The sequence below is a fragment of the Puma concolor genome, chromosome A2, assembly GCF_028749965.1.
Source record: "Puma concolor isolate L17-30 chromosome A2, mPumCon1.1.hap2, whole genome shotgun sequence".
Taxonomy (NCBI): domain Eukaryota; kingdom Metazoa; phylum Chordata; class Mammalia; order Carnivora; family Felidae; genus Puma; species Puma concolor.
Genome location: NC_141668.1, coordinates 58,784,983 through 58,798,655, shown reverse-complemented (window position 1 = coordinate 58,798,655; position 13,673 = coordinate 58,784,983). Strand labels below are relative to the sequence as shown.

The window sequence follows — 13,673 nt, the reverse complement described above, 5'->3', positions numbered from 1 at the left end:
AAAAATTCTTACACAAGTCAATTTGCTCTTCCCAGATGATGAGTGCTATATGTGGCTAGATAAATAACTTCATAGATTAACACTTGTGTTTTCTATTTTGAAAAACACTAAAATTTCTCATCTACTGAAGGTTTCATTTACAGGTACTATTATGTCAAGTTAAATTTTTATCTCAAATTACAAAATAATATGGATTAGGTTCTTAGCTCCTATTACCTTGAAGTCCCATAAATTGGCTTGATCTAGTTTCCCTATTGCAAGAAGCTCAATGAAGCTTTTACTGGGTTCTCGAATAGTGAGGAACTAGGAAACACTGCGATAGTTTAGAACTAAGTGGGTATTACAAATGAGTTGGCAATTCGTGTTTGTGTTATGGTTTGTTATGACTGCTTAATTCAAAAGCATATTTGCAGAGAGGGAATTTGAATTAAGTAAATGAAAATAGTAAGGCTTTGATTAAAAAGTTAGCTTTCTTTAACTTAAATGTTGATATTTCAAGGCCTACTGAAATTTTAGTCATTTGTGGTTATTTTTGTTTCCTGTTCAGACCCCTGGGAAATAAGAGAATAGTAAATCAAAGCCCAGATTGCTTCTTGCGTGTATTTTCTTTTCATTTATGCCGTGTATTAGTGCACTTTAAGAAACTAAAGACACGTATAACTTGAACAGAATCACTTTGAGGGAGAAGTGTATTTCCGGAATAATCAACTTAAATAATTCTTGTTTTGAAAATTATTCTTTTCATGTTTGATTAATTTCCTAATTCTTTTTTATTTCATGATGATGCTATTGTAAGTAGTAACTGGAAAATCAGCTAAGAATATTGTACTACTAAAGTGAAGTTTGGGCAGCTTTGTCATCAGACTGAGGATGTATTATTTGTTTTCCCATTTCCCAATTTTAATGTTAGGTACAGTCACATTTATTAATTTCCTTTTTCAGAGAAAATGTTCTTTCTAAGGCAGAAATAACACTATACATTTCAATGAAAAGCTTTCAATTAAGGGTGTTCAGTATTTTTATAAAGTCAATTATTGGTTATTTTGGAGAAAGCATTGAAGAATTTTGATAAAATAACTTATTTATTCTTTATTTACCTTTATTAAAGAAGGATTTATTCTTTTCTATTTACATTTAGTAATTTAATTCTTCATTTTTCAACCTGGGGACCAGAAAATTCTTAGCTTACAGTTATCTGTTTTGGCCTAATTTTCTTTTTTTTTTTTTAAGTTTATTAAATATGATAGAGGGTGCAAGTGGTGGAGGGGCAAAATGAGAGAGAGAGAGAGGGAAAGAGAGAGAGAGACAGAGAGAGAGAGACAGAGAGAATCCCAAGCAGGCTCTGTGCGGTAAGCGCAGAGCCCCGCGAAGAGCTGAATCCCATGAACACTGATATCATGACCTGAGCCGATATCAAGAGTTGGATGTTTAACTCACTGAGGCACCTGGGTGCTCCTTGCCTCATTTTCTAATAATATAATCTGGAATAATCCTTTACAAATTAGGCCTTATTGTTTCAGTAATTTAGCACTGTGTCCTGTTCTTGGTGATCTCTGTTGAGACAAACAGCATAAATGGGCATATTTTATTTTACTCAGTGTTCCCACCCCACTTTGGTGATTATTACCTGTCAGCACACTGAATTTTAAGAGTACATTGTGACATGGGAGGGGTGCCTGGGTGGCTTCGTCGTTTGGGTGTCCGTCTTTGGCCTAGGTGATGATCTCGTGATTCGTGAGTTCAAGCCCCATGTCGGGCTCGGTGCTGACAGCTCGGAGCCTGGAGCCTGCTTCCAGAGTCTGTGTTTCACTCTCTCTCTGCCCTTCCCCTGCTCATGCTCTGTCACTGTCTCTCAAAAATAAATGTTAAAAAAAAAAAAAGAGTAGATTATGACATGGGAAATGTGAAATGACACATTAGGTAGAAAAATATCTGAGATCATTTTTTTTTACAAATACTTATTCACTATTAATGGAAACTCATTCAGTTATCAATAATTTAAGCAGTCAAATAATATTTATCTGAAGTTTGAGCAGTCAAAAAGACCTAATAAGTAATTGTTTTAGGATTTTACTTGGGCATGTGTATACATATGCATACATGCAGTGTTTCTGATTTTATACCCATGTGATTCCCATGACTATCATTTATTCATTTATTTTTTCATTCATTCCAGCTATGCATTAAGGCATTACTATATTTTTATGCTGTGCTAGGCACTGAAAATATACTCCTTTTTCTCATGGAATTTAGGATAATGGTGAAGGGAGACTAATGTTATGAAAAGAATTGAAGAATTTAATAAGAAAATGCAATAAAACTCAGAAGGACATCCTAGAGCAAGTCATTTTTATTATATGAAGGATAAATAAGAATCAGTGTAGAAAAATGGGGTGAGATTGGGTTTTAGGAAGTGATAATGTTTATGAGACATCTCTGAAACTTAGGAGAGCATGGTGTGTTTAAGGAATTGCAAGATCAATATGACTCACGTGAAGGGAAAGTAGGTGGTATTGAGGCTGGAAACACAGGCAGAAAGCACGCCATGGAGGGACAGGCCAGCTCTGTTAAAGATTGGGTTCTGGGGCACCTGGGTGGCTCAGTGGGTTAAGCGTCCGACTTCGGCTCAGGTCATGATCTCGCAGTTTGTGAGCTCGAGCCCCGTGTTGGGCTCTGTGCTGCCAGCTTGGAGCCTGGAGCCTGCTTCTGATTCTGTGTCTCCCTATCTCTCTGCTCCTCCCCTGTTCATCGTCTGTCTCCCTCAAAAATAAAAAAACATTTAAGAAAAAAAAGATTGGGGTTTGTTGATTGGTTTTCGTGACAGAGGACTGCTTTAGTAAAACAGGCAGTGGTAGTGGAGAGATCTTAATGGATACAAAAAGTATTTGAGTGTAGAAAAGATCATTTCTGTCAATTGGATATGGGTAATAAAAGGGACACTTCAGTTGTGTCTTGTTGCAATAACTGAGACCAGAGGTGCTGGAGAAAGAGTAGTATTAGTTAAGTGGAGATTGCTGATAGTAGTTATACATTTGGGTTGCAAGTTTGGAATAGATGTTTAGGTTGGAGATAGATTGTTACCATATAGGAAGCAAATAGTCCTGGGAATGGAAGAGATCACCATGGAGAGTCCTGGCGAGAAAATAGAAGGGGACCCAGCTGGGATTCTGGAACACCAACATCATTGCCTTTAATGTGTCATGTTTTCTAAATAAGTTTATGGGTTGATCTTCTGCATCAAAATATGAGTTCTCTGAAGGCTTTCCCTACTTCTCTTATTGACTAAAAACTATTTTGTTATTAAATATGGCTTCACAAATATTTGCTGAATAAAGGAGTTAATGAAAAATGATATGTCAGCTTGATGATACATAAAAGCAATGACTATAATGTTGTTTTAGATACATACAGCCCTGTGCAATATCTGATACTTTCTTTAGATAGTATAATACTTAAGAATTTGTGCTGTAGTATAGTTATTGAGATAAAGGACTAGAGAGAAAAGATTCAAACAAGCATCAGACAGAGCCCTGTCCTTAGATAGCTTTATGCTCTGATGTAGCCAACAGGAGATAAGGAGTAAAAATGTAAATAAAATTACAAAGTTGTATATGTTTAGTTCCAAAAGACTCTTAGAAGGGTGGGGTGGCAGGTGATAGTCACGTATCAGAAAAGGAAATATCAACGTAGTTTAAATGGGCTTAAATCAACTTTGTGGAGTTGAAGGAAGAAAAAGATTTGAGTTCTTATATTTATTTCCCAAAACCCATGTATTCTATCCGAAAAACTCTCTTCAGTGATGAAAATAACCAATGACAAGGAAGTGGTAGTGAAGCTAGAATCTATCCTCCATTGCAGAGTAAACTCTTGAAGATTCCTCAAGGTGAGATTGACATACAGTGCTGTAGTTAGGGCAGAGACTATAATGAGCTACTTTTTGATTGCCTTCCACCCATCCCCAAGACCTCTTCAATAGCTTTTCAAGAAGGCTCACGAAGAAAACTGCTTATGTTAGCTGATCAGATAGTCCAAGCAACATTTGGTTCTCCCCAGATCTAGAAATTGTAGTTCGTATGTCCACTTGCCAGTGGTTGTGGACAACCATTTCCTTGGTATAGAGAACTTAATTTTCACGTACACTGGCTGTACAGGTCTGCATTGGTGACGTTGTATTCTGAGTTGCAGTTGCTGTATATGAACATTAACTGAAATAAACAGGGTCCTAATGTTTATTACATTTTTGCAAGTTTTAACTTTTAGCTAAACTGACACATACAAATTGGTGGTGAGTCTGTGCCGATGCCATTTTTTGTAAAAACCTGAAGTTTGCAGTCTACTGCTTTGAGATCTTACCAGAGGAACAGCATCAACAGGCTGCAGCCATAGTTGTGATTGTTGTAAATGGCCAAAATTGTGTGTCCGTAGAATTTTTCCATCTGTGGGGTTTGCAAGTTGTTCACTTAAAACATTCTTAAAAAGAATGGATTCTTGTTTATAAGATAAAGAGAAACCAAAGATTTCTGTTTATGAACATACAAAAATTCTCTCTACTTAACCTGTGCTGTAAATAACAACAGTATCTATGGTGAAGAATGAAACACTCCATGGCTACTAGATTATTCTCTGAACTCTGAATTAGTACTTTAATAGTTTAAAAAATATATTTGTCAAAGAAATTTAGTTACAAGTATAAACAGGGTATATATGTTGCTTAAATAGATGTGATTGTTATATACATCTACATGATCTGAGAGTTTAATTTTGAAATGGGAGCTTTTTTGTTTCCATGTTCATTAAAAACTAAAAACAGTTTCTAAAAGAAAAGTTCATGAGTTGATTAATGCTAAAAGAAGAATAAATAACTATCAAAGAAACAATTAAGAAAGACACTGGAGAAACAATGACAAGGGCTTTGTAAAGTGGTAATTAAGACTAGTTAATATATATGTGGAAATGTTCTGACTGGGCATGTGGTATTAGAATTAATAATATAAATATAATATAACATATATTTGTGTTGGCATGTGTTTGAAATCTCAGACAAACATAGTGAGTCCGAATAAAGCATGAAGTCTTGAGCTAAAGTAATTGAGGTCTGTTAAAAAAAAACATTTGTTTATAACTAGTGCTACTAATAACTACACTTTGTTCCATCAACTTCCTTCTAACTTATGTACTACTGGCACCTGTTCTAAGTACTTTGTAAGGAATTTGTATGCTCCTATGCAAGAAATGTTATGAATAGAGATGATTCCATTTCCTCATTGTTAAAATTGGTTGTTAATTTTTTTCTTGTAAGTTGGTTATTTCTAATTATGATAATATAGCAGCTGTGGACAATGCCCTTTCTTTGACATTCTGTGATATGAAAGTGACTGTAACTTGTTGAAACTCAGCCCTGGTATTGTGTTACTATTATTGCTCCTGGAGAGGCTTATTAGCCTGTCACAGAAGCTGTAAGAAAAATCCATCATTTCTTTTGGAATACGATGAGTCTTTGTCACCCACAATACAATTAATGTTAAAAATAGAAAGAATGCTTATGATATGATTATGATTAGCCAGAAATGAGCTATTGTCCAAGGAACAGAACTAATCCTGCAGGCCAAAGATGACCTACACAGAACCATCAGTTCGCTGATTGCCATTTCTCTCTGAGTTTGATGAAATATTCATGCCTTTGCTCTCCTCTCTGCAAGCACTATTGATTTCTTGTATAAACGCTGCTATATTTAGTCTAGACAAATGGAATGTGGATTGCTGCTGAATAAATTGGATGAAAGACTGGGATCTTGCTTGCCGCTTTCTCTCAGTCTTGGGCAATTATTTATAATCAAGAGCAGTTTTTCTAAGTTGAGGGTGATTTTTCACAATTTAGTGATTAGTCTCTGAACAAAGGCAAGCAGTTAGACACAATCATTTCTGTTGGGATAGCAGGTTAAGAAGTCAAATTACCCTTTGAGGTTGACAATAGCTGTTTTGGAGAGTTCTGGGACTTTTTTCCCTTATCTTTTTTTGTGGGAAGGGTTTTTTTTTTTTTTTTTTTTTTTTTTTAGAGATTTGATGATCACAATTTATGGATAAGAAGAATGCCAACAAGGAGGGAGGCCAGTGTCTTTTGAAATTCTACATTTTGTCTTTATAGGGTTAAATTCTGACCTTTGTTTATTGGGATTTCCATGTAAACACTGGGGGCTGTAGTTTGGCCTTTTTAATGCACAAATGAAATACGTCATTAACAGTCATTGCTTTTGGTTGGAATTATGCCAACTCTATAAATTAATGTTCAAAGTCTCATGTTACTCCAGAGTCTTGATTGAAAGTTCTATAGCAGGTACTGCAACGAAGAGATTTTAGAGGCCACTATCCTCATTTAGTCCCCAACTCGTCACAATTACTATCTTTCCTTTCATAAACATCAGTATTTTAGAAGACATTGTCCACCAAACAATGGTTCATTAATAAACTGTTTTACCATTTTCATTAAAGTGACATATGTAGCATCATCAACACAAGCTTCTGATCAATACACTGAAAAATGACCAGTGTTAGCAACCCAAGATTGATACCAGCCCCCCTTCCACCTCACCCATCTGCCTTGTACGTGCAATTCAAGTGACAAGTAAGGGCATTAATGTTTCATTCAGTATTTGCAGCCTTAACTTCTACAAACAAGATTTCTGTTAGCTTTTCTTGACTCAATGAAAATAGCTCTTAAATCCGCAAAGAATATAAACTTTGTAGTTCCCAACCTGGAATCTACAGATGTAAGTTACTTACAGTAGTAGTCAGAGCATTAAATGCAATTTGGAAAAATACAGAAAAGTAAGAAAGGGAAAATTATTCCTATTTCCACCCCAGATACAACTATCTTCTGTACCTCACCAGTCTTTGGTACACGAATTCAGAGACTAATACAGTTAAGAACCCAATGCTCTGGGAGGGTTGGATTTTTTGTCATTTTTGCTCTACTGCTGAGTCCAGCATCTAGCATCAAACCTGAGAATTTAAGGTTCTCAATAAATGTATATTGACTTAAACGATATTTATTTAAAGAGCTATCATAGGGTATGTGTCACTTCTATTACTGTTTCTTCACTTAATGTTGTAATAGCATTTTTCATGTTCCCATGATTTAATGATTGTGTATTTTTCCACCATATGGATGTGACATATTTCACTTAGACATTTCCTTGTAGTTGGTGATTTTAATTAAAATAATAATACTTCAATAAATAGTATGACATTGAACTGTTTTTTCCTGTTACTATTGTTTCCTTAAGATATCTTCCTACAGTTGGCAAACCTGAATCAAATGGTAAAATACTTAATACCTCTTCCTACATATCACCAAATTATTTTTTAGAAGTTTTAAGCTATTTGGTAGTGCCACTTGCAATACATAATTGTCTACTTGGTATTATGCTTACACCATACAATGGGCCATTATATACACACACAGGTAAATGCATGAATCATATAGATGATATTTAATGTTTAGAAAACAATGGCTTACTTTCACTTAAAATTTATATTTCTTTACTGGTAAAGATAAATTTTTTAAAATTGCTTATTTATATTCCTTTATTTTCTTTTTCCTTTTTCCATTTTTCTAGAAGTTTTAGTGTTTTTATTTTCTAGTACTAAATGGAAATCACATGCAATTTTATTTGCATACTCGTTCTTAATATTTTTGTTTTGTGAGCCACACAGTATCATCTAGTTTCATATGCAGGAAATTTCAATTTTTATACAACTTAAAAAACTCAGAGCATTTACTGAGAAATGTACTATATGTTTTAAGTCCTTGGAGTGGATTATTCCATTTAGTCCTTTTAATAGTTCCATGTTGTTACTGCCTGTCTTCCTTGTCTATGAGCTTTTGTGCTTATGCCTTCCATCCTACAAGTTATCTAACAGGAGTAGAATTATATGTGTGTGTATATATATATATATATATATATATATAATATAAATTGTTATGCATTGTCTAATTTATTTTAGATATTTAAAATTTAAATGTCCTATAATTATTCTCATCAAATCTTCCTCTAGTGGTTTGATTTGTTTTAGGCTTCCTCACCATTTTTCTGCCTTGCTCATTTTAGGAATAAGGTAACTGAAATATTATCATTTTAAGAACAGTACATAGAAAGTTGGCTACTTTCATTCCTTGATGTTTGGACCTGGGACCATTGTTGTGGTTGGTTAGCTAACCTACTCATCATTTTCAAGATTTTAGCATGCAGATCTGTCGTTTTCTTTGGTAGGTCCCATAGCCCTACAGATACCTTGCTAAAAAGCTTTAATTCTTAAGGAATTCCTTTATTTGTTTGTTTGTTTATTTATTTATTTATTTGGGAGAGAAAGAGCACAAGTAGGGGAAAGGGGCAGAGAGACAGGGAGAGAGAGAATCTTAAGCAAGCTCTATGGCTAGCACATGCCTGAAGCAGGGCTTGATTTCATGAACGTGAGATCATGACCTGAGCCAAAATCAAGAGTAGGAAGCTAAACTGACTGAGCCAACCAGGCACCCCAGGAATTCCTTAATTCTTAAGGAGTGTATCTTAGAATATATCTTCTGATTCTAATTACAAACCAAAATGTTTGCAAGTGTAGAAATTGAGTTGTGATACTTCTGTGTTAAAACCTGGCATCTTCTCAACAGAGTTGCATTTTTTTGTCCTAAGTTTACCTGACTTGCATAACTGATCAAGTAGAATAGGTTTTATGAATGACTTATAAACCAGTAAATGATTAGATTCATCTTTTTGGTGTTTTGTTTTGTTTTGATTCATCTCCTTGAAAAGAGAAATTTAGAAGATTCATGAAGGGGTATTGGTGGTTGAAAATGAGCATAGGGTCCATTTTTTATCAAAACTAATATACAAAAGACTTTTTATCATCGTCGTAAAAAATGACTACAGTAGTTGACCTAAAGTTTGTTGTAGGGTATAATCTCTTTTATTTTTTGTTTGTTTCCAAGTCACTGTGCTAATTTCTTATCCTCTGTCATGCCCCCTACCCCCGCCCCTTTTTTCCCCCTGTTTCTCTAGTGGATGTGAAATCAGAGGTTCCTGTGGGCCTGGAGCCCATCTCACCTTTAGACCTGAGGACAGACCTCAGGATGATGATGCCTGTGGTGGATCCTGTTGTCCGCGAAAAGCAACTGCAGCAAGAATTACTCCTTATCCAGCAACAGCAGCAAATCCAGAAGCAACTCCTGATTGCAGAGTTTCAGAAACAGCATGAGAACTTGACACGGCAGCACCAGGCTCAGCTTCAGGAGCACATCAAGGTAGCAAATGTTTCTTTGCCTCTGACCTTTTCACTCCAGAAGCCTGCAGCATGACATGAGCATAAGAAGGAGCACTGGGGTGGGGAGAGGAGGAATGTTTAAGACATGGAGGTATGGCTTGGAGGAAATTGTGATTTTACTGGTGAAAACCTTGGGTAAGTAGTAAGAGTGTTGATGAAAAACCTGCTTTGCTTCTTGGAAGGGCCTCCACTACTCTCATCCATTAGTTTACAGCATCAATGGTGGGAAATAGTGATTCTTACCTTCTGTTTATTCTCTGGTATGTGATTTTGTTCATTTGCCCCACTTATCTATTCTCCGCCAAGAAGAAAAGAAGAATCATGAATGACCCTGGGAAGATCCAGTGTGTGTGTGTGTGTGTGTGTGTGTGTGTGTGTGTGTGTGTGTGTGTATTTATTTATTTATTTATTTATTTATTTATTTATTTATTTATTTTTGAGAAAGAGCACATGAGTGAGTGGGTGAGAAGGACAAAGGGAGAAAGAGAGAGAATCTCAAGCAAGCTCCATGCTCAGCACAGAGGAGCTCAATCCCATGACCCTAGGATCATGACCTGAGCCAAAATCAAGAGTTGGATGCTCAACCGACTGACCCACTGAGGCGCCCCTTCATTTTATACCTTTAAAGAATCTGCATAATCTGTTTATCAGAAAGGATAAATTAGTCACTTTATGTGAAGAGAGAGACTTGTGTTATTTTGGGTTTTTTTCGTCTATAAGCGGATATTCTTTTTTTTTTTTAAGCTTTTATGTAAATTCCAGGTAGTTAACATACAGTGTAATATTGGTATTAGGTGTACAATATAGTGATTCAACACTTCCATACATCACCCAGTGCTCATGACAGCACATGCACTCCTTGACCCCCAACAGCTATTTTCCCCCATCCTCCCAACCACCCCCCTATAAGTAGATGTTCTGAGTATTTTCCCTACGAAGAAGACCCTATAATATTCATTCAAAATAATGACAGAAAAAGCTCAGTAGAATTATATTTGAAGAAACCTGGGCAAATATTTTCAACATTTTTTATATAAGTTCAATAGACCACAGATAAAAATTTATTAAAAGAATTTTGGATGTAGTTGACAGTTTGAGACCCAAGTTGTTTAAATTATTCTTGGAGAAATATGTCTATGTCCCAGAATATTTTATGATGGACTATTTTGTTGTCATTTTACATGTATCTATGTATCTATTTCTTCTTGTATCTTTGAGATAAATGTTACTTTAACTTTATTTGTGAAGTGTTTCAAATTCTTGACAGAGACATTTAAAACAAGGCTATTTTGTTCTGATTAAGTACATGTTTAGTTTTAATTTATTATGACAGTAATATAAAGTAGCAAATATTTATAATAAAATTCCATTTTTATGGAATAAATAATAAAATGGAATTTTATTATAAATATTTGCTACTTTATATTACTGTCATAATTAATTATGTACATCCTTCAAAATGATTTAAACACATGTTAATTTACTAATACAATAAATTACACATTCTATCATATTTATAATATTGTACAAGACGCTTGATCTATTACTCACTTGCATATTGGATACAGCATATTTATGTCAGATTAATATAGATAATTAATCTGTGTTGATGTTATATAATTTTACCACATTAATATTAGTATCTGAGAAGGTAAAAGTTCTACCTTCTTCCTTGTGTTCTTTGTTTTTTAAGATATTTCCTTAGTCTGGAAAGCCTATTGTATCTTATATTCCAAAAAAGCCTTTGACATCTGGTATAAAATGTCATGATTTTTTTTCTTTTACTAGTGAACTTTACTAAAAGAACTCTAGGGGCACCTGGGTGGCTCAGTCAGTTACGTGTCCAACTTCTGCATTTGTCATGATCTCATGGTTTGTGGGTTAAAGCCCTGCGTCAGGCTCTGCGCTGACAGAGCCTGGAGCCTGCTTCAGATTCTGTGTCTCCCTCTCTGTCTGCCCCTCTCCTCCTCACACTCTGTCTCTCTCTCTCTCTTTCTCTCTCTCTCTCTCTCTCAGAAATAAACATTAAAAAAATTTTTAAAAGAACTCTTGCAATTTATCGATCTATAAGATACCCTAAATTAAGAGTGGGGATTTTGTTTTGGGTCTCATGTGGAAACAGTAGCTCATAACTGTATTGAGTAGAATAGGAAACCTTAATTTAGTTTACAGGATTATTTTTGAATGACTTTAAAGCATTACTATTTGACTTGAAAAATATTTGGAACATTGGTGTTTAGATTTCCTTCTCCATTCATTCTTGCCATGTTAGGATGACAGTGATGAATGAATAAGATTTATATTCTTCACCATACTTTTTGTGAAGGATTTTTTTAAACTTTTATTCATTAAATAATCTCTACCCCAAATGTGGGGCTTGAACTCAACAGCCCTGAGATCAAGAGTCGCATTCTCTACCAGCTGAGCCAGCCAGGTGCCCTTCGCCATGCTTTTTAAGGTAACTGTATAGTTCATTTTACTGTGGTACCTGACTCACGTTGCACTGAATACAGGGCAATAATAATAAGTTGCTGCTTTAAATACTTCTTTTCACTTATATTTGATGCATTTTGTAGTTGTAAAGAGCCATAGGAAAGTTTTTGAAGTAATGTATTTTTTCATTTTGCTCACAAGTCAATAGTAGCAAGTAAGTAACTGATTGTTACTTTAGCTGAAAGTAGTATAGTCAGTTTACTGACATCTGGAAAATAGAGGAAAAGAGGAGGCTCTTGACAGGAAAAAGATTCTGAGATAGCCAAAAGGAAAATTTACCTTTTAAAGTGATTTTCTAAAGTAGTAAGTCGTTTTCTCAGAAACTAAAGACCTAATTTAAATTTCCTTTCGAGTTTAGGAAGCCTTTAACTTTTTATTTTATTTTTTTTTTTATTTTTTTATTTATTTTTTTTTTTAGCCTTTAACTTTTTAAATTTTAATTTACTCTTTCATGGGAAAGGATAAGAATCGGCGCTTTTAACTTTCATTTGGATTTTATGTTTATGAGGAACACATAGTACACGAGGCTTTTATTAGCATCAATCTTTGGCTTCTGTCATCAACATCTCTTGAGTTAGATGTTGTTATCCCATTTTTCAACCCACATAAGCTGAGACAGAAATACTGTAACTTGCCGAAGGACACACAGCCAGTAAATGGTTGTTCCAGGATTTTTAGCCTTGCCTGGTCTGCCATCAAAACTACCACATCATCCTCTCTGTGTCCTGTATCATTCCAGAACATCTGAAACTGGGGGTTGATGTTTTATTTCCTTCTCTTTTTTTTCAATATCATTCCTGCAGTCTTCAATAATGAATAGTAGCTATGGAGATTAAATTGTGTGATTTTTCTAGTTTTCTAAAATAGATTAAATTTCAATTTCACTGGAGCTTTGGTTGAAGCAATGAATCAATTTGACCACTCCCAATAGCTGTAAAGAGTTAATATTTAGGAGTGCCTGGGGGGCTAAGTCGGTCAGGTGTTCAACTTCTGCTCAAGTCATGATCTCGTGGTCCATGAGTTCCAGCCCTGCATTGGGCTCTCTGCTGACAGCTTATAGCTTGGAGCCTGCTTCGGATTCTGTGTCTCCTTCTCTCTCCATCCCTCCCCTGCTCACACTCTGTCTCAAAAATAAATAAACATTAAAAAATTTTTTAAAAGAATTAATATTCAAGGCATAGTTTAAGTGAAGTTATAAACTTTTCCTTTAAAATGGAGTATGTAGAAACATCCAATAAGGGACTGGTATCTCAAAGCCAAAATGGCGAAGATTTTAATATGAAGAGTAACCAGAAATGCTTGTAACCATATCCTTCTGAGAGAGGTGACGCTATTATGGTCTACATACAAAGTTGGCTTCCTTTTGCTTCAGAGTAACTCTCATGCCATTCCACAAAGCTTTTTGGTTTTGTTCTCTTACTTTTCAACAAAAATTTCAGACTTATATTAGATAGATACCTAAAACAGCAAATTATGCTAACTTCATTAGGACTGAGATCTAAATATAGTAATAATCATTAAAATTAGTGTCGTTCAAACTTACCCAGTAAATTCCATATGCATTGTGAGCATGATGTGTGAAAGAGATTGTTTTTCTGACATATGAGGACCCAGGGCTTTAAGTAGTTTAATAAGGTGTCTAGATTTCTTATCTGGTAATATCAGAGTCTGGGTAGAACTCCTCGTCTTTAGGTATTCGTCAGTGAGCACATTTACTGTTATTCATTTTCTCTGCCTGAGAGAAAACTGACATCTCCATACAGTTTTTAAGAAGCCTTCATATTCATGTTCTTCTTTGTTTGGAAGTGAATTCAAGGGATTCAGACAACCAGATAGTAGTTTAATGGAAGTGACTTCATTTT

The 13,673-nt window shown here is 35.0% G+C and overlaps 1 protein-coding gene across 13 annotated transcripts in view; it reads left to right on the top strand.

Moving 5' to 3' along the window:
• HDAC9 (histone deacetylase 9) overlaps positions 1–13,673 on the top strand; it is a 708,604-nt gene that overhangs the window by 480,313 nt on the left and 214,618 nt on the right. For all 13 annotated transcript variants that reach the window (XR_015246442.1, XM_086694877.1, XM_086694833.1 and 10 more), the window contains exon 4: positions 9,057–9,298. Coding sequence is in view for 12 of the 13 variants with exons in the window: in XM_086694877.1 (XP_086551003.1) it covers positions 9,057–9,298 (242 nt within the window). In the remaining variant the exon portion in view is untranslated. The remainder of the gene's footprint in view (positions 1–9,056; positions 9,299–13,673) is intronic.